Source organism: Chiloscyllium plagiosum, unplaced genomic scaffold, assembly GCF_037043375.1.
Source record: "Chiloscyllium plagiosum isolate Xiang-an unplaced genomic scaffold, Cpla_swu_hap1 HiC_scaffold_37, whole genome shotgun sequence".
Taxonomy (NCBI): domain Eukaryota; kingdom Metazoa; phylum Chordata; class Chondrichthyes; order Orectolobiformes; family Hemiscylliidae; genus Chiloscyllium; species Chiloscyllium plagiosum.
The window spans coordinates 25,395,690-25,419,562 of record NW_028270175.1 but is presented as its reverse complement, the minus strand read 5'-3'; the positions used below and the strand labels follow the sequence as shown (position 1 = coordinate 25,419,562).

General features: G+C 43.1%; 2 protein-coding genes across 5 annotated transcripts in view; one reads left to right on the top strand and one right to left on the bottom strand.

Moving 5' to 3' along the window:
* Positions 1 to 23,873, bottom strand: part of arhgef19 (Rho guanine nucleotide exchange factor 19) — an 88,321-nt gene that overhangs the window by 38,033 nt on the left and 26,415 nt on the right. For both annotated transcript variants that reach the window (XM_087980479.1, XM_043675745.2), the window contains one exon: positions 8,005 to 8,664. In XM_087980479.1, coding sequence (XP_087836605.1) covers positions 8,005 to 8,664 — 660 coding nt within the window. The remainder of the gene's footprint in view (positions 1 to 8,004; positions 8,665 to 23,873) is intronic.
* Positions 17,300 to 23,873, top strand: part of LOC148139783 (uncharacterized) — a 93,041-nt gene continuing 86,467 nt past the window's right edge. The window contains exon 1 of one of the 3 annotated variants that reach the window (XM_087980484.1): positions 17,300 to 17,512. The gene's annotated coding sequence lies outside the window, so the exon portion shown is untranslated. The remainder of the gene's footprint in view (positions 17,513 to 23,873) is intronic. The other 2 variants (XM_087980483.1, XR_015753465.1) reach the window with 2 other exon arrangements.

Genomic DNA, 23,873 nt, shown 5'->3' with positions numbered 1-23,873 from the left:
ACTCATGTAAACAATTCTATGCATGCACCTCCTTATACACAATGTGACTCAGAAGACTATTACAAATTGTACATTTGTTAGTCTGAACTGAGAATGAAGCATCTGCGCACCAAGGTGCCACACACACACACACACATATCTGTGCTTGTAGATACATGTCCTCATAGGCATGTGTGTATATGTGGACTTACAAATTTGTCCTGCACACGGGCGTTGTCAAGCGCTGGTACGTACACACTGGCCCAGATAACACACTGGTGCAATGGTAAGCATGTACATTTACACTGGTAAACCACATAGTGATCCATTATGAATGGGCATATGCTATTATACTTCCAATTACATATCCACAGTCTTAATAAGATCACATCTAATTCCATCTCTACATCACTGGCCAATTATAACCTGCCTCAGGACTTCTACTACTGCCACTCTTACCAACAAGGCCCAGGAGAGGGGCAATGTGAATCATCAGGGCCCATGACCTTAGGGGGATCTAGACCTGAGCAGCAACACCCTTCTCAGCAACCAACTGGAGCACTAACAGTCCTTAACAGTAGAGGGGCAGATTCTGCAAGGGACTGCTCCTCCAATTAGAAATTCTATTTAAATCGGTTTGACCTATCACAAATCCAGGAGTAAGCAAACATATGACTGAGGAGCGACTGGGAAGGTAAGTACTTGTGGTGATCAAGTCACCAGGATTAGTGTTGACCTGGGCCAATCCTTGGGGATTACCATCTGAATCTGGGACCACTCCTTAGGTTTGGACATCAGGAATGGGGCATAGTCTTCATGGTTTGCCAGCAGGATCTGGGCCCAGTCCTCAGGGATTGCCATCAGAATCAGGGCCCACTCCTCAGGGATTGCTATCAGGAAATGGGGCCCAATCCTCAGGGATTGCCATCAGAATCAGGGCCCACTCCTCAGGGATTGCTATCAGGAAATGGGGCCCAGGCCTCAGGGATTGCTATCAGGGAATGGGGCCCAGTCCTCAGGGATTGCCATCAGGATCAGGGCCCAGTCCTCACGGATTGCTATCAGGATCAGGGCCCAATCCTCAGGGATTGCAATCAGGAACTGGGCCCAGCCCTCAGGGATTAGCATCAGGAACAGGGCCCAGTCCTCACGGATTGCCATCAGGAACCAGATCCAAATTGGAATCAGCAACCAGGCCCAATGCTCAGGAGTTTCCATCAGAAACTGGGCTCAGGCCTCAGCGATTATTATCAGCAACTTAGCCCAGTGTTTAGGGATTGCTGTTAGAAATGGCTGAATCCTTGGGGATTGCCACTGGCAACTGATCTTAGTCTTTAGGGTTTGCTGCCTGGAATCTGGCCCTGGCCTTTGGGATTGCCACCATGAGCTGGGCCTTAGAGGTTTTCTGCCAGATTTGGGCATTATGGGTTGCCTGGAGTCAAGAACTGCTGTTATTTGTGTCCTGGGGATGTTGTCTGTTGCTGAAAGTGGGATGAAGGAGGGTGAAAAGGAGGAGACTGCAAAACATAGGTAGGACAAGGCTGTCCTGAAGGAGGAGACTGCAAAGGGAGGGAAAGGAAGAGGCTAGAAGTACAGTTGAAATGAGGATGTTGAAAGGGTTTGGAATGAGGCTACCAGGTGGAGGGGAGAAGATAGAAGCTTTAATGTGGTTGAGAATAAGATTGCAAAGGATAGAGAACAGTTTAAAGCTGTCAACAAATGTATTCTCAATGAACCAGATGGCAGATAATTTTGAAATTACTGTGCTAACAAATTGTTTGCAAATAAATGTGGAATCTCTAGCTTAAGGCTCCATATGTTCAGAAGCTATAAATGGAGAAAATTTAATGAACACTGAGTCAATGATTAAATGTAAATTGAGACTGAGATTCGAGATGTAGTAAAAAGGATAGTAACAGCCCCGGGTAAAATTTTCTAGCTTTGTGCACTTGTGACAGAAATAGATCAGTTGTGATGTCATTAGTCTGCAGAAGGTTTGTTTAGGATGACGGCTTTTTCTAGGTAGAAGTATCTGTCAATTAGTTTGTAAAAACTTGTCACAAACTTTTGTCTGTTGTCTTTTTCTAATTTAAAAACTGTGGTATCTAGTAAATGGATATTTTCCTTGTATGTTGTGGCTTTACATTTAAAGGAGAGTTCAAGATATCTGCAATTATCTAATTCTGTCATCCCCAGCACCCTGACACTAACTGCACCATCATTCAACTAAAGGGCCTTTAATCTCCTGGATTTCTTTTGCAGAGAGGGACTGCGCTGTTGAAACAGTACTTTTGTCTTTGAAGCTTTGTGAATGTTTAGTCATTGATTGTTCTTTCTCACTGGTGGCTTCTATGGAGCAGTTTACACCATATCTGCAATTTATGTCAGCAGATTTTTAATTCTCAATCTACTGTTCTGAAACAGGTACATTGTTTACCTCAACTTTTACCCCCAGTAAAAGCAGCATGTTCCCTTTCTCAATTCTGCCATTTGAGGATTGTTTCATGTCTGCCATGACATGCATCACTGATACTAAGGATGCTTCCTGGGAAGGGGAGGATAATAAAATTCCCTGCTGGAACTTTTCTCTTCTAAGTCACCTCAGACTTGGATTTATCATTACTATTTTTTCTCCAAGCTGTGTCCCATTCTGAATTACATCAGTAATAGGTTTATCACGTTAGCTCTGGACAGGTCTATGATTATCTCATTTCTTGTGTGTCCTCACAAACTTTGCTAAAATTTGCCATCTGTCTTCAGTGAAAACATTCCTGCCAAACCAATATAGTTAAAGATGGCCTTCTTGTTGATGGTATGAAACAATTTCTTATACTAAGGTAGAAAGTCTCAGTGCATTCTGCTTTATGTTTCGATTCTGACATGAGTCTAGGGAGTTCCTTGAAATCTTCTACCAGTTGCCTTTTGAGCAGTTGTTCCTTGCCTTTAGCTGGTTTTACTCCTTTCATCATCTGAGGAAAATTGCAACCAAGGTACATCTTCATACTCAACAGCAGCATTCCCTCTAATTTCCTTTCTGGCTGTGTGAGCCTCCAGGAATTGGAAATTAAACGGCAAGCTGACACTAATGGCTACACATGCAGCTGCACAGGATGACTCAGAGGAAATGTTGCTCCAAAGTGAGAATTCACAATTATACAGTACACAGCAGGTCTTCTACTGTATGTATTCTGCTAAATTGGAGAAATGCTTCTGGTATACCTTTCGACATAAGTGCTTTCCTGAAGGGCCATGTACCTGTAATTGTATTGCTGTAGGCGACAGACAGTGTTTTCTTTCAACTGTGGTTCACTATCTGATAATATAATGTTACATGCCTCAGTGTCTGACTTGAAATGATCATTGACATAAATATCCTTTTGCCACAAAGCAATGGCTGGATAATCTATCTCCTATGATACACTCATATCTTTTCTTCTGTAAAAGACTGTTCCACCTCATTCACCTCTTTGTGCAGATTCTTATTTGACAGCTAGCATACCTAGGCTAGGTGAGGCTTCTTTCCTTCACAGTACTGATCAGGACTGTTACGGCAGTTCCATAAAACTGCAACACATTAGGGTCAAAATTGAGGACTTCTACCTTGTTCCAACCAAAATGGATGGTTCCCACCTTTTCTGTGACTTCACTGGATTAATCCGGTTGTTCGGGGCATGAATCCCACTTCTCCCTGTGTCTTTTACAATTTGTTCCCAGATTATTCACGCTCCCACAGATAAAATAAATGCTTCACACTTTTACCACAATTTTGAAGCATCCCTCCTGCCTTTCCTACAGCCTGAAAAAAAGTCCACTAACTTCCTTCTTCCATTAGACCACGGCTGCTTAGGCTTCTATTCTTTATTCCCCCTGTTGCTTCAATTCTGGCTGAGCAACATGCCCAGGTCCATGAACTTCGTTTAACTTGTTCTGTGACTTTTGACTTCCCTCGCTGTAGCTATCCTCACGATGCCCACCCATGAGGCAGCAATGCTTAATCTGAGTTGTATATACTTCTCACTTTTCTGGTCTTAATTTAGTGCTGATTTTGAACTTGTCCCTTGTCCATCAACAATTTTAGCTTTATTCACGGAACCTCTGATATTTGCTTATTCTCTGGATAAACCCTGAATCAGGACTGCTCCTCCAGACCCCTGCCACACCATGCAGGCTGTCTCTTGAGTAACTAATTCTCCATTAATAGGAGGTTCAGTGTGCATTTTGCAGTGTGGCTGTTAGGTCTGAAATTCTTTCACCATTGACTGTAGTTTCGACCTTGTTGAATCTTGTCACAAGGGTTTCCTCCGTAAGGCTCTTAATTGTTCAGCTCTTCCCTGCTGCTGACTGCCTTCAGGAGTTGGCTGCTTCAAACTGAGTCTAAACCTTCAAACCTCCATTGCTGCCAGCATGTGGTATGTATGTTTAAGTTAAACCAGGTCTGCACTTCACCATGGGTTAGGTTTGATAGTACCACCCTCAGTAGAGATCTAAAATGCCTGTTTTGTCTAGTGTGGTAGAGGAAAACTATTTACTAGTATACTTAGAATGTGCTCCTGTATTAAACAAGAAATTATTAATTGCACGTCAGCAACTAGACATATTCTGATGAAGGGCTTTTGCCTGAAACGTCGATTTCGCTGCTCCTTGGATGCTGCCTGAACTGCTGTGCTCTTCCAGCACCACTAATCCAGAATCTGGTTTCCAGCATCTGCAGTCATCATTTTTACCCTAACAGGTTACATTGATTTGATTGACGTTGTTACAGAGACTACGAGCAGAACCTGAATGTTAGGTCTCAGATCCTAAGCTATTCTGCCTATGGTCCATATAAGATCATAATAATGGGTGGTGCTTAAGGCACACCACAGTATTAACTTTTATAGACTCTTACAGCTGTATACAACAGTCAAAGGGCCATGAGAGGAGTGGGTTTGATCAGTCTGTTTCAATCTTTACTTCTTTCTTTATGGACCACAGGTATCTACTTGCCTAAGTGGAAATATTTAACGTGCTAGGGTAAGTATTGAGAGTATAACAAATGAATCAGTTCCACTCCTGCCTGATATCCATAGACCAACACAACTGAGCAACTGGAGGGGCCATAGAGTGATGAGACCAGCTCTCTAGCTCCTAATGAGGACCTGACTGAAACTGTAGCTCTCTGAGATCAGTTAACAGGAATACACTAATGAATTCACATAGCCATTTGTAAAAGCCCAGTAGTTGTTAAAATTGTTCACAGTAGTGCTCTGCTCCATAGTTTAACAGTAGCTCTTTCTATTGAACTCCCGATGCAGGCATAGCAATGGAAGGTTCGAAGCAGCACAGCCCTCCCATCCAATGCAGCTGACTAAGGGACAAGCTGAGTTTCTGTTGGGGGAGGCATTGCTTTAATGTTCAGGAAAGAAAGGGTTGGGAAAAATAGTGAATGTGTGTCAGTGGCCCATCAATGTGTCCTGTCCAAGGTTGGATTGGTTGAAATCAGCACCTCTCTCTGTGGGCCAGGGGATACTCCTGCTCACCCAGAGGGATGAAGAGACTGAGGAGAAAACCAAGATTCCACTTGTTCCACTCCCAGTCACAGGTGAGAATAGGCCCGTTAGCCTGCTCTGCCTTTCGCTAAGATTATAGTTGATCTCACAGTGGAATTAACTCCACCTTTCCTGACCAGCTATATCCCTACACTCCCTCGTGGATTGAAGATCTGCCTCACTCAGCCTTGAATATTTTGACTGACCAGCCTCCAAGATTTGCTGGGGAGGAGAATTTTAAAGATGTGAGAGAAGGAATTCCTCCTCATTTCTGTGTAAATGGGGCTAGCCTTTACTTTAAAGCTGTGGTACCCCCAGCCCCTGGTTCTAGATTCCCACATGAAGGGAAATCAGCAGTGACCCTGCCAAGCCCCTCAAAATCAATAAGATCATCTCCCGCCTTCCTAAAACACATTGTGTAAAGGCCCAAGTTGCTCATCTATCCTCATAAGACTAGGAGAAAGTGAGGACTGCAGATACTGGCGATCAGAGTAAAAAAGTGTGGAGCTGGAAAAGCACAGCAGGTCAGGCAGAAGGGCTTATGCCTGAAATGTCGATTTTCCTGCTCCTCGAATGCTGCCTGACCTGCTGTGCTTTTCCAGCACCACACTTCTTGATTATCCTCATAAGACTACAACTTAATTGTAGGAATCAACTGAGTGAACCTTCTCTGAACTGCCCACATTGAAAGCTTTGAGATATTGCAGAGTAGATTAAGGGTTAGTGTAGACTCTTCAAATATCTTTATAAAATATCAAAGTGTTTTTTCAATAAATGTAAACAGCTTGATGAGGTTAAAAGCAAATAAAGAATGAAACAGCTTCATCCAAAAGCAAAATACTGTAGTTGTTTAAGTCTGAATGAAACGTCTGGAAATCCTCAGCAGGTCTGGCAACATCTGTGTATGGCGAAACAGAATGAGTGTTTCTCCACAAATATTGCTGACCCACCGTGGATTGCCCATCCTCCCTGTCCTTGAACTGAGTGGTTTTCCTTGCCATTTCACACAGATTCTGGATCAGTGGTGCTGGAAGAGCACAGCAGTTCAGGCAGCATCCGAGGAGCAGTAAAATCGACGTTTCAGGCAAAAGCCCTTCATCAGGAATAAAGGCAGAGAGCCTGAAGGGTGGAGAGATAAGTGAGAGGAAGGTGGGGGTGGGGAGAAAGTAGCATAGAGTACAATAGGCGAGTGGGGGAGGGGATGAAGGTGATAGGTCAGGGAGGAGGGTGGAGTGGATAGGTGGAAAAGAAGATAGGCAGGTAGGACAAGTCATGGGGACAGTGCTGAGCTGGAAGTTTGGAACTGGGGTGAGGTGGGGGAAGGGGAAATGACGAAACTGTTGAAGTCCACATTGATGCCCTGGGGTTGAAGTGTGAGTTAACTAAATGGGTCTTCTTCCCCAGGCTGCTAAGGAAATTCGGCATGTCCATAAGGACCCTCACCAACTTTTACAGTTGCACCATAGAAAGTGTACAATCCGGGTGCATAATAGCCTGGTATAGCTGCTCTGCCCGGAAGCCACAAAAAGTGATGTGCACAGCCCAGACCATCATGGAAGCCAACCTCCCATCCAGGGACTACATTTACACTGCTTCCTGCTGTAAAAAGGCTGCTAAGATCATCAAAGACCCATCCCATGCTCTCCTACAACCTCTCCCATCAGCTTGAACAGTGCACCAACAGGTTCAAAAACAGCTTCTTCCCTGCCGTTACTAGCATCCTGAATGGACCTCTCTAACTTCACATAATGTTGACCTTGCTTTGTGAACCTCCTGTGCAGCCATAACCTTGTAGGCCTCGCTCTGTCTAAGCACCCTATCTCCTCTTTTGCTATGATCTGCCTGTACTGCAGGCAAAACAAAACTTTTCACTGTACTTAGGTACATGTGACTACAATAAATCAAATCAGAAATCAAATAAATCAAATCAAATTGGTTGTGGAGATTTGAAAAGGATGGTAGATTTCCTTCCCTAAAGGATACAAATTACCCAGCTGAGTTTTTACAATAATAAATGATCATTGTCTCAGGTCCTCATTTTGAGGCTAGCTTTATATTCCAGGTGTTTTGTCAATTGAAGTTAGGTTTCACCATGTACCACAATATGATTTGAACCCATGTGCTGGATTACCATTCCAGTGTCATGAGCAATATGTTACTACTTCCCCAAAAAGCAATAATGCGCTTTATTGTAAAGGTTCACGTTAGAATTACTGGACAGGACAAAGAAGAGTAAGAAGTAGTAAATGATCAGAAACAAAAATAGAATTTGCTGGAAAAGCTCAGCAGGTTTGGCAGCACCTGTGGGGAGAAATCAGAGTTAATGTTTGAGGTCTGGTCTTCTGAGGAAGGGTCACTCAACCTGAAACATTAACTCTGATTTCTCCCCACAGATGCTGCCAGACCTGCTGAGCTTTTCCAGCAAGTTCTATCTTTGTTTCTGACTTATAGCATCTGCAGCTCTTTCGGTTTTTATTAAGTGATCCGAAATATTTACTTGTTGTTTTCTCCAGGTCTGATCCTTGTGAGGGCCGCCTCTGTAGACCACTGGACTCACCCCTCTCAGACTCCGCCAGCAGCGTATTGAGGGAGAAGTCACTTTTGGAGGTGACTGTGAAATTGCTTTCGGTGGCCAGGCTCTGGTGTGGCCAGCTGTCAGCCTTGCCCACGACCTGCCGGCCAGACAGTGCACAGATACCTGCTGGAGTCCCTGCGACAGGCCCATGGTCATCACTGGCACAGTACAGAGGCAAGCTGTCTGCCGAACCTTGCCCTGCAATGGCTTTTGCCTGCGAAGTCCTGAATCGCACTTGGGTTTCGCTGTCAGTGTTCCACTCGGTGACTGGCAAGGCGAGCTGTCTCCGGAGTTCAGCTTTGGATCTTAGAACTTGCTGCCCGTAAAGAATGGCCGCTGACTCCCTCTGTGCATCTGAATCTGGTATGTCCTTTGCTTCCAACTCCTCACCATTTGGGGTCTCTGCCGCATCGGAACTGAGTGAGGTGTTAACCCGCTTTTGACCATTTTGTATACAGTCTGGCCGCACATTAAAGGAGACACTCTCCTCCTTGCAGATGGCAATGTGGTTCTTCAAGCAAGGGCTGTCCTTTAGACTGTCCTTGAGCGATTCCATCTCCTCGCCATTGGAAATATGCATCTCTGCAGGACAACAATGGGGAAATTTATTCAGAGCAAGCAGAGATTCAGGAACAGAACACAAGCCAGCAACAGTGTCAGATCAGACAGCCTGACAAATGCACTGAGGCTGACTAATATTGTAATTCCAACCCTTATTAAACTGTCCTCATACCTCAGTCACTACAGAGGCAGCCCCATGTGGAGCTGAACACTACACTGCAGGAGATCCCAGGCTTGCTGCTCCCAACAATCTGGGCCCATCACAATTGGGACAGACAAAATCTGATGGGGAACTCTGCTCCTGATTTCCCAGGTACCCTGTATTGGTCAGTGGTATGTAAGTGTAGGCATCAAGTGCAGTCAAATAGCCCCCTGCACTGACCATACAGGGTACGCATGCATTTCAATGCAATGGTACTCCAGTGCAAATGAACATAACAATAGTAATCAGTGAGATTGGGCAAATCTTCAATTAGATGTGACTGGTGTCAGTGTGTTGGCTACCAGAACTCTACAAGCGGGCCTAGTGTGTAAACCGAAGAAATGCACAACAACCTTTATCACTTTGGCTTAAAGTCAAAGGAGCATTTAATTCCAAATAAATCACCGACCTCCAGAGTCAGCCTCATTATATAAACCTCTTGTTGGTAAAGAAAGCATTTGCCAGTGAGGTAAAGTTAACCATATTTGCTTCAAGAGGCAAAATAGTATCTGGCCACCTTTATCCAATTACAACAACAATTACTTGTATTTCATGTGGTGTCTAAAACTTGATAAAGTCTTCCAAGACATTTTACAGGAGAATAATCAAACAAAATTTAACACTGAGACACACAGGAGATATTCAGAAAGCTGAGCAAATATTTGGTCAAAGATTTAGATTTTAAGAAGGGTCTTAATGCATGATAGAGAAATGGAGAGGTTTAGGAAGGGAAATCCAGAACTCTGCGCTCAGACAGTTAAAGATAGAAATGCCACGTATAGAGTGATTAAAATCAGGCCTGTGAAAGAGGCTGGAATTGATGGAGCCCTGAGATCTCAGAGGGGTGTAGGTAGGAAGAGGTTACAGCAATAGAGAGGAGGAACAGCATTGTAGGATTTAGAAACAAGGATGGGAATTGTAAAATGGAGGTATTTCCATTCGGTGGGCACTGCTAGCCAGTGATCACAGCAGTGATGGGAGACAGGGACAATACATGTTATGATACTTGCAGCAGAGATTTGGATGAGCTTGAGTTTATGGTGATTGGAAGCCAAGAACGCAAGGAGAGCACCGTCATAGCCAAATCCATTAGATGAAGATTTCAGCAGCAGATCAACAGAGACAGGGGCAGAGACAAGCCATATTAACAAGGCAGAGGTGAATGTTCTTTGTGAGAGAGAGGATATGGAGTCAGAAGATCATATCTGGATCAGATAGGACACCAAGGTTGTGGACAGTCTCATTTAGTGGCGACATCGGCCAACAGAGGGATGGAGTTAGTGGCTAGAGAATCACGATTGTGGGAATGAATGGTCAACGGCTTTGGCCTTCTCAATATTTACTCAGAGAAAATTTCTGTTCATCCAGTCCTGATATCAGACAAGCATCTGATGTGACAGATCAGAGGTGGAGAGTTGAGAGAAGTGGGGGGTGAGATAAAGCTGGGGACATTAGAGTACATGCAAATCTGACATGGCGTCAGATTTAGATTAGATTAGATTAGAGATGATGCTGTTGAAAGTGAAAGTAGGAGAGGACCAATGAAAGAGTGACTCCTAAGATAGCAATGCAATGGGGAGGTAACCCTGTGTCGGGGAGAGGTCCCTTCTTGATAACTAGGAATGAAACCAGGCACGAGTAGGCCCAGCCAAATCGATAGCTGTGTGCAGTTTTGGTCTGTTCTGGCTGTAGACGGAGTGCAGTGGAGGGTTTCCAAATTGATTCCTGGGATGGCAGGACTGACAGTACGAGGAGAGATTGAGTCAGTTAGGACTGTATTCAGCGGAATGTGGAAGAACGGGAAAGGGAGTGGAGGTTCTCTCAAAGTAATCCTTCAAAATTCCAACAGGATTGGACAGGTCAGTTGCAGGAAAGATGTCCTTGTTGTTGGGGGAGTCCAGAATCAAGGGTCATAGTTTAAGGATAAGGGATAAACCATTCAGGACTGGGATGAGGAGAAATTTCTTCACCCAGAGAGTGGCAAGCCTGTGGAATTTACTGCCACAGAAAGTGGTTGAGGCCAGTGAACTTTGTGGTAGATAGAGCTCTCGAGTCTAAAAGGATTAAGGTATATGGGGGGAAAGGGAGAGTGGGGTATTGAGCTTGACAATCAGTTACGATCACAATGAAGTAGAGACATAATGTTGGACTGGGGTGAACAAATTCAGAAGTCATACGACACCAAATTATAGTCCAAATGGTTTATTTGAAATCACAAGCTTTCCGATCAGCGCTTGTTGTGACTTCCGACTATAATCACAATGAATAGCCTACTCCTGCTCCTACCTGCTACATTTCTCTCTTTCAGAGGAGTGACATTGGTGTGTAGATGGTATGGCACACCATGTCCAAGATGGATAGGGTAAATAGACAAGGTATTTTCCCTGGGGTGTGAAGTCCAGAACTAGAGGGTTTAGGTTTAGGGTGAGAGGGGAAAGATATAAAGGGCAGCTTTTTCACCCAGAGGGTGGTGTGTGTGTGGAATAGGCTGCTAGAGGAAGTGGTGGAGGCTAGTACAATTGCAATATTTAAAAGGCATCTGGATGGGTGTATGAATCGGGAAGGTTTGGAGGAATATGGGCCGGGCGCTAGCAGGTGGGACCTGATTGGGTTGGGATATCTGGTCAGCATGCTGTACATCTCTATGACTAAGCAGCACACAGATCATTCACCACAGTAACTTTGAGGGTCATTTGTAATTTTGACAGGATAATGTGGAAATCTCATGGACTGGATTCAAGTGTAGCATGGCAGGATTTATAATGGGACAATATGTCCCGAGACTTTGAACATTCAGCCGGATTTGGGGCAATGGCTTGCAAGAAAAGAAAGTTCAAGGGTGGATTTTTTGAGGGGAGGACATTACTTAAGGAGAGGGAACCATTAGCTTAAAGCAAAGAGGAGCTGGCGACAAGTTATTCCTTCCAGGATGACCCTGGGAGCATCAGCAGAGGACAGCATGATACCTCAGTGCTTTATTTGCTGTAACCAGACATAAACAGCTCAAAATAGTTACCTGCCATAAATGTTCATCTATGAGTCACATCAAATCAATCTCCTGGCCACAAGCATTTAAAACAAAATGAAACAAAATTTCTTCAAATCTGGTCTTTTTATAGTTTCTTCCTCTCCCCTGCCTACCCTTTCCTGATCTGCAGCTTTTTATGCCTCCCATAATTAGCCAGCTTCACTCCCATATCCACCTGTCTCCATCTCTGGAACGTCACCTGATTGTGCCCCTGTCTCAGCTCATCTGCTGCAGAACCCCTCATCCATGTCTTTCTTACCTTGACACTTGGCTATTCCAATACTCACCTGGGCACTTTGCCATACATCCAAAATGTGTATCCTAACTCACACCATGCCCCATTTACCCGTCACCCCTGTACCCACTGACCAGCACCTCAGTTTTAAAGTTTTCAAATCCCTCCATGACCTCATGTCCAGCCCACAATTCAAGGTCCCTGTGCTTCCCCAGTGTTGTGAGTCCCTCCACAATTCCATTTTTAAACGCTCTGAATTTGTGTAGAGTATTTGTGAATTAGAAGCCTGGAAGTTAGAATTTGTTTGTAAAAATGATGGGGGGGACAGAGTGTCTGGTCCCTTTAAGAGATTATGTGTTTTTCAAAGCTTGGAGATTTAAATAAAACAAGTAGCACAGACAGTTCTGAAACAATTCTGTATCAGTTCTGTATCAATTGGCCACCTAGACTTGTTTTGATGTTTAGGCAACCAGCTTAAACCAGTTAATTTAAACCAGGCCCGAGATACCAAAACTGAATTAAATTTAAATCTGATGGTTTTGACCACCTAAAGCCACCTGACTGTAAAGAAATGAATAGGTTATCAAGGGTATAAAAGATATGGAAAATCAGTGAGAGCAAATCACCTGAAGAGCAAATATCTAGCTCTCACAGAAATCTTTTTGCTCTCTGATTAATCACCACCTAAAAGGCACTCTTAACTAATATTCCTGAGACAGGAATTCAACAGGGAGAAGTGTTTCAGACCCCAGAATTTGATTAAGAAAGGTGTTCCTGGTGAGGATCAATGGAGAGGGTGAGGAACATTCCAGAAGACATATCCTAGCTGTAATTTTGAGACACTAAATTCTATTGTTTTGTTATATAAGTGGGACTTGTATTTATTGAAACACCATACCATTAGGGTTTTGTTTTATTAGGGAATATTTAGTAGTTGGAGGGGAATTGGTCTGTTTCTTAGTAGTTCTGTTAAATTGTTCACTGTTAGAATGCAGAACATAGAACAGTACAGCACCGTACAGGCCCTTCAGTCCACGATGTTGTGTTGGCCTTTTATCTTACTCTAAGATCAGACTAACCTAAATACTCTTCATTATACTAACTTCCACGTGCCTATCCAAGAGTCGCTTAAATGTCCCTAATGTCTACTACCACTGCCGGCAGTGCATTCTACGAACCCACCACTCTCTGAGTAAGGAACCTACCTCTGACATATCCCCTAAACCTTCCTCCAGTTATCTTAAAATTATGTTTCCTCATGATAGACATTTCCATCATGGGAAAAAGTCAAAATTACAGCCAGGATCCACTCTATCTATGCCTCTCAACATCTTGTACACCTCTATCAGGTCACTTCTCATCCTTCTTCATTCCAATGAGAAAATCCAAGCTCCCTCAACCTTTCTTCATAAGACCAGTTAGAGTTAGATAAATAAATTGTTACTCGTGGATTGTGGAGTGAGTGAAAGGATTTCATTTCATTTAACCTTCTGTTTTATAACGGATTACAAGCGAGGTGCCCCTTTGGGATGTTTACGTTTTTAGCTCGGGGGCGGGGCAACCTCCACTCCGTAACACCCTCCTTTAACCACTCTGCATCTCTATTTCCTCCACTTCAAACTTACGTCTTTGACCAAACGTTTGTCATCAGGTTCAATAGCTCTTCGTGTGACTCAATGTCAAATTTTAGTTGATAGCACTCGTGTGAAGCACCTTGGGCAGATTTAAAGATGCTGTTAGCACTGTCACTTCTAGATTTAATCCCTTTCAGAGTTTGAGCACAATGATCAAAGCTGATACTCAGCTCCAGTGCAGCACTGAAAGAAGGTTGCATTGTTCAAGATGCCATCTTCTTGGATGAAATGTTACATCAAGGGACACTCTGCTTGCTCAGGAGGTTGGAAAACATTCCCTGGCACCAATTAGATTTTATTGTCACATGTACTCAAATATAGGAATACAGGAGTATAGTGAAAAGCATACAAAGTCACTACTCTCCAGCACCATCTTGGTTTTGAAGATCAGTTCAGTTATCCCTGCAGTCCTGGCCAATTTATTTATCCTCAGATTTACAATGGATCATTATTACATTGCAGCATTTATAGTGAGAGTTTGTAGTGAACATATTGGCTTCTGCATTGCCTACATTGCAACTGCATTTCAAAAAGTACTTCATCTTCAATAAAAGACTTTGAGATGTTTGATAGTCACAAAAAGTATCACATAAAATGCAAGTCCTTCTTTTCTTCAAAGATACTCTGTGAAACGCAAGTTGTGTTATCTGCCCTCAGTTGGGTTGACAACAGCGGGTGTTACAAATAGCACCTGTGCCTTGGCCACAGATGTAGAGAGTTGAAGGGAAGAGCTCCTCATTTTGATTCCTGCTGCAATCTGTGAGTGATGGAGGAGAACAGAATCCGACTCAGAGGCAATGCCTGCCAATGCAACATATCGTGCTCATAGCCACATGGGAAGAATGGTCAAATGGGTGAAGCCGTACAGAGTTTCCCAGATATAAGGCACCTCAGTGAGCAGTCAGTGCCTTCAATTTAAATGATGAAAGAGCTGAAGAAGGTGTATCCTTTCTGATCAAATGTCTTTTAAATAACTGGATTTAATGAGTGAAAGGCTGAGAAAGGTGAGTTTGAAAATGACACTGTTTATCATTGCTGTGAACTTGGGAGCTTTAGTTTAGCTCACATGTTGTTGGACCCTAAACAAGCAATTCTCAAACTATTTTGGTCAAAGTTAAAAATCACACAACACCAGGTTATAATCCAACACGTTTAATTGGAAGCACTAGCTTTCGGAGCGCCGCTCCTTCATCAGGGGATTGTGGAGGACACAATTGTAAGGCACAGAATTTATAGCAAAAGTTTACAGTGTGATGTAACTGAAATTATACATTGAAAAATACCTTGAATGTCTGTTGAGTCTTTCATCTGTTCGAATACCATGATAGCTTCACTTCTTTTATGTGTAAATCACAAAACTTTTTTTAAAAGTTGCATTCTTAAGTTAACTGTAACAATGGCTTTGTGCATGGGAAATCATGTCTCACAAACTTGACTGAGTTTTTTTAAGAAGTAACAAAGAAGCTTGATGATAGAGGGTTGTTTTTCAGATTGGAGGCCTGTGACCAGTGGAGTGCCACAAGGATCGGTGCTGGGCCCTCTACTTTTTGTAATTTACATAAATGATTTGGATGCGAGCATAAGAGGTACAGTTAGTAGGTTTGCAGATGACACCAAAATTGGAGGTGTAGTGGACAGTGAAGAGGGTTACCTCAGATTACAACAGGATCTGGACCAGATGGGCCAATGGGCTCAGAAGTGGCAAATGGAGTTTAATTCAGATAAATGTGAGGTGTTGCATTTTGGGAAAACAAAACTTAGCAGGACTTACACACTTAATGGTAAGGTCCTAGGGAGTGTTGCTGAACAAAGAGACCTTGGAGTGCAAGTTCATAGCTCCTTGAAAGTGGAGTCACAGGTAGATAGGATAGTGAAGAAGGTGTTTGGTATGCTTTCCTTTATTGGTCAGGGTATTGAGTACAGGAGTTGGGAGGTCATGTTGCAGCTGTACAGGACATTGGTTAGGCCACTGTTGGAATATTGTGTGCAATTCTGGTCTCCTTCCTATCGGAAAGATGTTGTGAAACTTGAAAGGGTTCAGAAAAGATTTACAAGGATGTTGCCAGGGTTGGAGGATCTGAGCTACAGGGAGAGGCTGAACAGGCTGGGGCTGTTTTCCCTGGATCGTTGGAGGTTGAGAGGTGACCTTATAGAGGTTTACAAAATTATGAGGGGCATGGATAGGATAAATAGATAAAGTCTTTTCCCTGGGGTTGGGGAATCCAGAACTAGAGGGCATAGGTTTAGAGTGAGAGGGGAAAGATATAAAAGAGACCTAAGGGGCAACGTTTTCACGCAGAGGGTGGTACGTGTATGGAATGAGCTGCCAGAGGATGTAGTGGAGGCTGGTACAATTGCAACATTTAAGAGGCATTTGGATGGGTATATGAATAGGAAGGGTTTGGAGAGATATGGGCCGGGTGCTGGCAGGTGGGACTAGATTGGGTTGGAATATCTGGTCGGCATGGACGGGTTGGACCGAAGAGTCTGTTTCCATGCTGTACATCTCTGTGATTCTTGGACTCTAATTGTTGAAGGTGTTAGCCCCCTGTGTTCTCTGTCTGTGCGATAATGCTTCGACTGATTCTAATCTAAAATGTGAGATAACAGAGTCTTAAACGAATTCATGCAGTTTTTGAGCAAACTACAATGTAACTCTGCTCATGTATCCCTCCTTAGATTGACCAAGTTATCGTGTAATCTTCCAGGCAGCTTCATGTCTAACTATCCCGCTCATGATCCCATATTTTGTGAATCATTGCAATCACACATGAAAGGAAACATTATGATAATTTTTTAAACTAACTATTCATGTAATTTACAACTTGCTTGTTACAGCATTATCACGTGGAGTTCAGAGAAATATATCAATGTGGGCACCCCACCCCCTTCCCTCCTCGACAGCCTCACTTATTCAACAGTTCCACTTTCAGACATGTCTCCCCCCACTCACTCAATTACTCCCTCCCTCAGTGACCTCACCTCCCGATCCCTGGGACAAATCCACCATTAACCGATTATGACTGAAGTACCCAACCGGAGACACTTGCCATATTCCACCCCCCAGGATAACACGTAACCCATTTTGGGAATCGTTCATTTCGCTCACACTGTGTTAACACAATGTGGCGGTTGTTAAAACTATTTTCATTATTCAAAGAAAATAGTCACCTTGGAGTGAGAGTTCGGTTTAATAGAAGTTCAAACAATTTATCATAAGGATCTGGAAGCTTAAGGGAAAAAAAGGCAAAAAGTTCCATTAAAAAAAACACAACCCCGCTTTAAATCGTCTCATTCAGTGGTGAAACATCCTTTTATAAGTTCAGACAGGTTTCTGATCTGTCTGACTCCCACGCCTTATGTTTGTCGGCTGGTGCGTTTGCACTCTGAGTGAGAGACTCTCTTCCAGGAACTATCTGGAGAGGCTGGCTTTCTGTGCTGCAGCTCCTGAACACGGGCTTGTTAGTACGCGTCACAGGGTAGCTTGCTGTGACTTGACGGGGTGTGGTGGATATTCTCCAGGCAAATGGCATCGTGCCACAGAACCCTTTCTGCTCACAGTAATGTGTGGTTAGTGACTGCACTCCTGGTCCAGCCCTCGTGCTTCGTTCCAACTTTCTAAAGGAAAAGCAAACCTCTGTCCATCTGCATGTGGGCAAAACACAACCCCTACCCAGATGGAAACAACAGAGACCTCCCCTCTCTGACAGGGAGAGAATTGAGCGGGATTTTTCAGTGTACTGAAGAGGGAAAATGCCTTATCCAGTGACGTAAGCATGCTAAAGTAATTTGTTTTTGGAGATCAGAGACTTGTTGTTTGGGAAGGTACATTCCAGCTTATTGCAGACATCACCTGCTTTGTGCGTTCAAGCGTGATCAGAAATTGTGCAAAATTAGTTAGTTGAAAAACTATCTGCCCACACATGTCTGAAGCACTTGCTCGGCATAAGGTACACCGTGTCTGATGTTTCAGCCAATCTGATAGCTGCACTCATACTGGTGAAATCAGGCCGTGAGATTGTGACGGGTTTTATTTTCATGACTGTGTTTCAGTTTTCACTAAGAACAGAGGATTTACAGCGTTCCCCATTCACACTGTGGCTTTGACAACTCTTTGGGTTGCATCTCACAGTCACCCACCACCTCTCAATCATTGTGATCTATCACCCTGCTGAAAATCACTGACTTCCCACTCCCGATCCGTCCTGCCTCTTTTGCCTCTTATTTTCATGACTGAACCACAAGTCATGGAAAGAAAGGTTCAACTATTTACATACAAATACATATGAGATCAGTGTGACCCATGTGTATCATTAATACCAATCATGATAGACTAGCCATGTCCCAAGACCTTCAAAGTGATTAAGTCAGAGATAGGGTTAGAGAGTGGGTCTAGCTGGGTAGCTGTTTTCGGAGCTGGTACAGACACAAAGGGTCGAATGGCCTCTTTCTGTACTATAAAATTCTATGATTCCATGATCTTTGTTTTCATTCACTGCTTAGATGTACAGCTATTTATAGAGATTACATGGAGGTCCCCATTAATTTGCATGCATTTTAAATCATTGCAAAATGGGAGCAGGAATAGGCCACCCAGCCCATTGGGTTTGCTCCACCGTTTAATACAATCATGGCTGATCATTCCCTTCAGCGCCCCCCCCATACTATTCCCATATCCCTTTACAATACTGCTGCTCGGAAATCTGTCAATTTCAATTTCAAACATTCTAAATGACTGAGCTTACATAGTCCTCTGGAATAGAGAATCCCAAAGAACTACAATCCTCTGAATAAAATCAATTATCCTCATCTCAATCCTCAGTGACTTCCCTCTTATTTGTAAGCCTGTGCCCTCAGTTTTAGACCAGAGGAAACATGAAATATTTGGCCTGTCTCTCCCTCTTGCGTAGTTTGTAGTTTGCAATGAGGTCATCTCTCATTCTTCAGAACTCTAGAGAATACAAGTCATGTTTTCCCAATCTGTCTCCATTTTACTATCCTGCCATCTCAGGAATAAGTTAAGTGAACCTTAATTCCATTTCTTCCACAGCAATAGTGTCTTTCCTTAGAGAAGAGACAAAAACTGCATGCAGTACTCTGTGTGCAGTGTAACCAAACTCCTGTCCAATGGAAACAAGGGATTGCTATTCCTGTACTCAAATCCTCTTGTGGTAAAGATTACCATCCTATAGACCCTCCAAACTGCATGCTGCACTAGCATGTTAGCTTTTGGTGACTTATTGTCAAGGACACCCAGTCCCTTTGTACATTTATACCATTTAACTTCTTACCATTAAAGGAATTCTGTGTCTGCACATCTGTTCATCTTACCAAAGTGAATAACCTCACAATTTTCTGTATAATTTCCCATCTGTTGTGTTCTTACCCACTTCGTCTGTGCAAACTGTCCTTAGGCTGCTTTGCATATTCCTCACGACACACATTTCCATCTAGCTTTGTGAACTTGTAAATATTACATTTGATCCCCAAATTCAATAATTGTTGTATATAATGAACTGCTGGGGCCCAGTATTGTTCCTACCAACATGAGAATGACCCACTTATTCCTACTCTGTGCTTTCTGCCTGTTAGCCAATTCTTAAACCAAGCCAGTACATTACCCCATTCTGTGCACTTTTATTTCACTAACCAACCTCATGTGGGGGGTGTGTGTGTGTGTGTGTGTGTGGGGGGGGGGGGGGGGGGGGGGCTTTATGAAAACTTTCTGAAAATCCAAGTGTAGTAAACCCACTGATTTTTCTTTAACAATTCTGTTAATAACATCCTCAAAAAACACCAACAGTTTTACCAACACAATTTCCCATTGATGCTGACTATGCCCAAACAGATCACTATTAACCCAATTATCATAGCCTCTATAATAAAGGCTCATATTTTCCCTCCCAATGATATAGGACCAATAGGTCGGTCACTCCCCATAATCACTCTCTCCCTCGTTTCTCAAATTGTGGAATGCTATTTACTCCCTTTGAATCTACAGAAACCATTCCAGAATCATGAGAATTTTCAAAGATAATCAGCAATGCAACCAATATCTCTACACTTATCTCTTTCAACACTCTGGGATATAGAATATCAGGATATAGGACTTAACATCCTTCAGTCACATTAACTTCTCCAACCCAATCTTCTTACAAATGCTGATTCCCTTGAATTCCTCATTAGATTAGATTACCTACAGAGTGGAAACAGGCCCTTTGGCCCAACCAGTCCACACCAACCCTCCGAAGAGCAACCCATCCAGATCCATTGCCCTATATTCACCCCTGACTAATGCACCTAACACTATGGGCAATTTAGCATGGCCAATTCACCTAAACTGCACATCTTTGGACTGTGGGAGGAAACTGGAGCACCCGAAGGAAACGCACGCACACACGGGGAGAATGTGCAAACTCCACACAGACAGTTGCCCGAGGCGGGAATTGAACCCAGATTCCTGGCGCTGTGAGGCAGCAGTGCTAACCACTGAGCCACCATGCAGCCCCAAAAATTCAAAATAATAGACAAAATAGACATTCTCCTTAGTCCCTTGGATTCTAATTTTATGAGATTTCTTGTATATTTCTCATTGAAGACAGACATAAAGTAATCAATCATTTAACTTCTCAGCCATTTTTCTATTCCCCATTATAAACTCGCCTGACACTGCCTGTAACCTTAACCAAACGCATCCTATTTACAAAACTGTAGAAGACTTTACAATCTGATTTTATCCTTTTTGCTAGATTTTTCTTTCTATCCTTTTGCTATATTGTAAAATCATCCTAATCCTCACATTTGTTACTATTTCTGGCAACTTTTTAGGCCATTTCTTTTAACCTTACGCAATCCTTAACTTCCTTTGTTTGCCAAGATTGACTGATTTTCTTTGCTTTATTGTGCCTTAAATTCTTTAAATTCTTTAAAGACTAACCAATGTCTAAATATAACACAGAATCCCTACAGTGTGGAAGCAGGCCACTCAGCCCATCGAGTCCACACCAACACAGACAGTATTCCAAACACACCCACGCCCCCCCTCCCCAACCTATCCCTGTAGCCCTGCATTTCCCATGGCCAATCCACGTAGCCTGCACATTCCTGGACACCACAGACAATTTAGCACGGCCAACCCACCTAACCTGCACATCTTTGGATTGTGGGAGGAAACCCATGCAGACATGAGGAGAATGTGCAAACTCCACACAGAGAGTCGCTCAAGGCTGGAATCAAACCTGAGTCTCTGGCACTGTGAGGCAGCAATGCTAACGACTTGAACGACTGAGACACCGTGCTGCATCCTTTTAATGTATTTCACATACATTTTAATGTATTTTTCCAATCTACCTCAGCCAGTTTTCCCCTCAATCCTTCATATTTTCCTTTGTTCAAATTTAACATCAGGGCTTCAGATTGAACTACTTCACAATAAAAAATGATGCAAATTCTATCATACTATGGTCACTCATCCCTAAAGGTTATTTTGCAATAATGTTATTAATTAGCCTTTTTCATTATATAATACTATTCTCTAGTAAGTTTCTTAATAAACTGTTCTAGGAAACCATCCCCAATACACTTCAGGAGCTCATTCTTCACAGCATTAGTGTACATTTGGTTTACAATGCAGCTTGAAATTATCCATGATTACTGTATGACCCACATCACATATTTCTCCAATATCCTGATAAGTATTATTCTCCATATTAACACTAGTGTTTGGTGGCTCCTAAATAACTGCTTCCAATGTTTGCTGTTTCTTAACTCCATCCAAACAGATTTTGTTCTTTTCATCTGAGATCCTCCCTTACTACCTTATTATTTTCATCCCTTATTATCAGGTACAACACCACCACCTTTTACTTTCTTCCTGTCCTTAAATTCCAAGCATCCTGGAATATTTAGTTAAATATTGGTCACCCTGCAGCCATGTTTCCTAATAGGCAATCAGATTGTACCCTTTACCTCTACTTGTCCTTTTAAATAATCTACATTGTTGTAAATGCTGTGTGCATTCAGTTAGCATGCCATTAACTTTGCATTTTTAACATGATTCTAAGATGTGTTGTTAATCTTTCTTTCACTTGCCTTCTAATTCCACTTACCACTTTTCTACTTCCTGTTACCAGTTTTACCTTGTTCTCATCTCCTGGATAAAGTAGAAAGAAATCTTCCTGAGAAAGTACCAGTCTCGATCCTACTGAGGTATAACCCTTTCAGCTTGTCCACGTCCAGTGCCTCTGAAATCTGGTATCCTCCCTCCCCCACCAATTCCCCAGCCATTTAATTGATAAATCCTTCTACTTCTAGGTTCATTAGTACTTGAGATTACTATTCCCGAGGCCCTGTTTTTTAAATTTCCTTCACAACTCCCTGAAATTCTGCTCGCAGCACCTCATCCTTCTTCCTACCCATGTCATTCGCACATTGTGGACCACCCCGTCTAGCTGTTCGCTCTCGCCCTGAAGGATATTCTGCAGCCAATCTGTGGTATCCTGGACTCTGGCACCAGGGAGGCTGCTGGCTGACCTGCTGTGCTTTTCTGATCCCTAGCATCTGCAGTCCTCACCTTCTCCTAGGCAACACACCATTCTGGAGTCACATTCACTACCACAAAAATGCCTGGCTGATTCCCCCAACTTCTTGACTATTGACAGTAACTGACTCCACTATTCCAATTTTGGATGAATTCCTCAACCAGCATTCAGAGAACCCTTTGCAAACTTCCAGACTCAGGAACAAGTGAACAAATACAAAATAAAAAATACAGGCACCAATAGAAATGGAGTCCGGCTGAGTTTCAGTGGCTGTACTGCTGATTCATTTCAGGACTTAAGGGTTTTAAAGCCCATAGGCTGCACTAAAATAATCCATCGGGAACAACGAATACTCAGAGCAGAGCTGGGGACTGATGCTCTCCACTTCTAGCATCTACCAATGAGGATAGGGTCTGCCTTAAGTCATTCAGCCCTCTAGGCTATTTTACAATTCAGTGAGATCATGGCTGATCAATGACCTAACTCTATTTATCCCCAAATTCCTTATACCTTTGGTTGTGGGGTTGATTAGCTCCATTGGCTGGATTGCTGGTTTATCATAGAGTGACAACAACAGCATAGGTTTAATTCCTACTCCAGGTAAAGTTATCATGAAGGATTTGCCTTCTCTTAAGCAGTACTTTGGACTTATTACCGAAACGTCGATTCTCCTGCTCCCGGATGCTGCCTGACCTGTTGTGCTTTTCCAACGCCACACATTTCAACTGATCTCCAGCATCTGCGGTCCTCACTTTCTCCTTTGGTAAAACTATGGTGACTTCACCTTCAGGAACAAAATCCAACCATGTCAGATTTAAAATTAACAAAAGGTCTGGCATAAATTGCCATTTTTAGAAGAAGTTACCAAACATTTACCAGTCTTTGTGTTTTGAAGGATTTTCTGAGATCCCTGATAAAAGATCAGCCTCATGCTTTGGATTAAACTCCAAACAGCAGAAATACACTTCCTCTATTTAACCTCTATCTGTCTTCACTTAAGTTTGTTAATTATCTATTGGAGTCATAGAGATGTACAGCATGGAAACAGACCCTTCGGTCCAACCCGTCCATGTTGACTAAATATCCCAACCCAATCTAGTCCCACCTGCCAGCACCCGGCCCATATCCCTCCAAACCCTTCCTATTCATATACCCATCCAAATGCCTCTTAAATGTTGCACTTGTACCAGCCTCTACCACTTCCTCTGGCAGCTCATTCCATATACGTATCACTCTCTGCGTGGAAAGGTTGCCCCTAAGGTCTCTTTTATATCTTTCCCCTCTCACCCTAAACCTATGCCCTCTAGTTCTGGACTCCCTGACCCCAGGGAAAAGACTTTGTCTATTTATCCTATCCATGCCCCACATAATTTTGAAAACCTCTATAAGGTCACCCCTCACCCTTCGACGCTCCAGGGAAAACAGCCCCAGCCTGTTCAGCCTCTCTCTATAGCTCAGATCCTCCAACCCTGGCAACATCCCTGTAAATCTTTTCTGAACCCTTTCAAGTTTCACAACATCTTCCCGATAGGAAGGAGACCAGAATTGCACGCAATATTCCAACAGTGGCCTAGCCAATGTCCTGTACAGC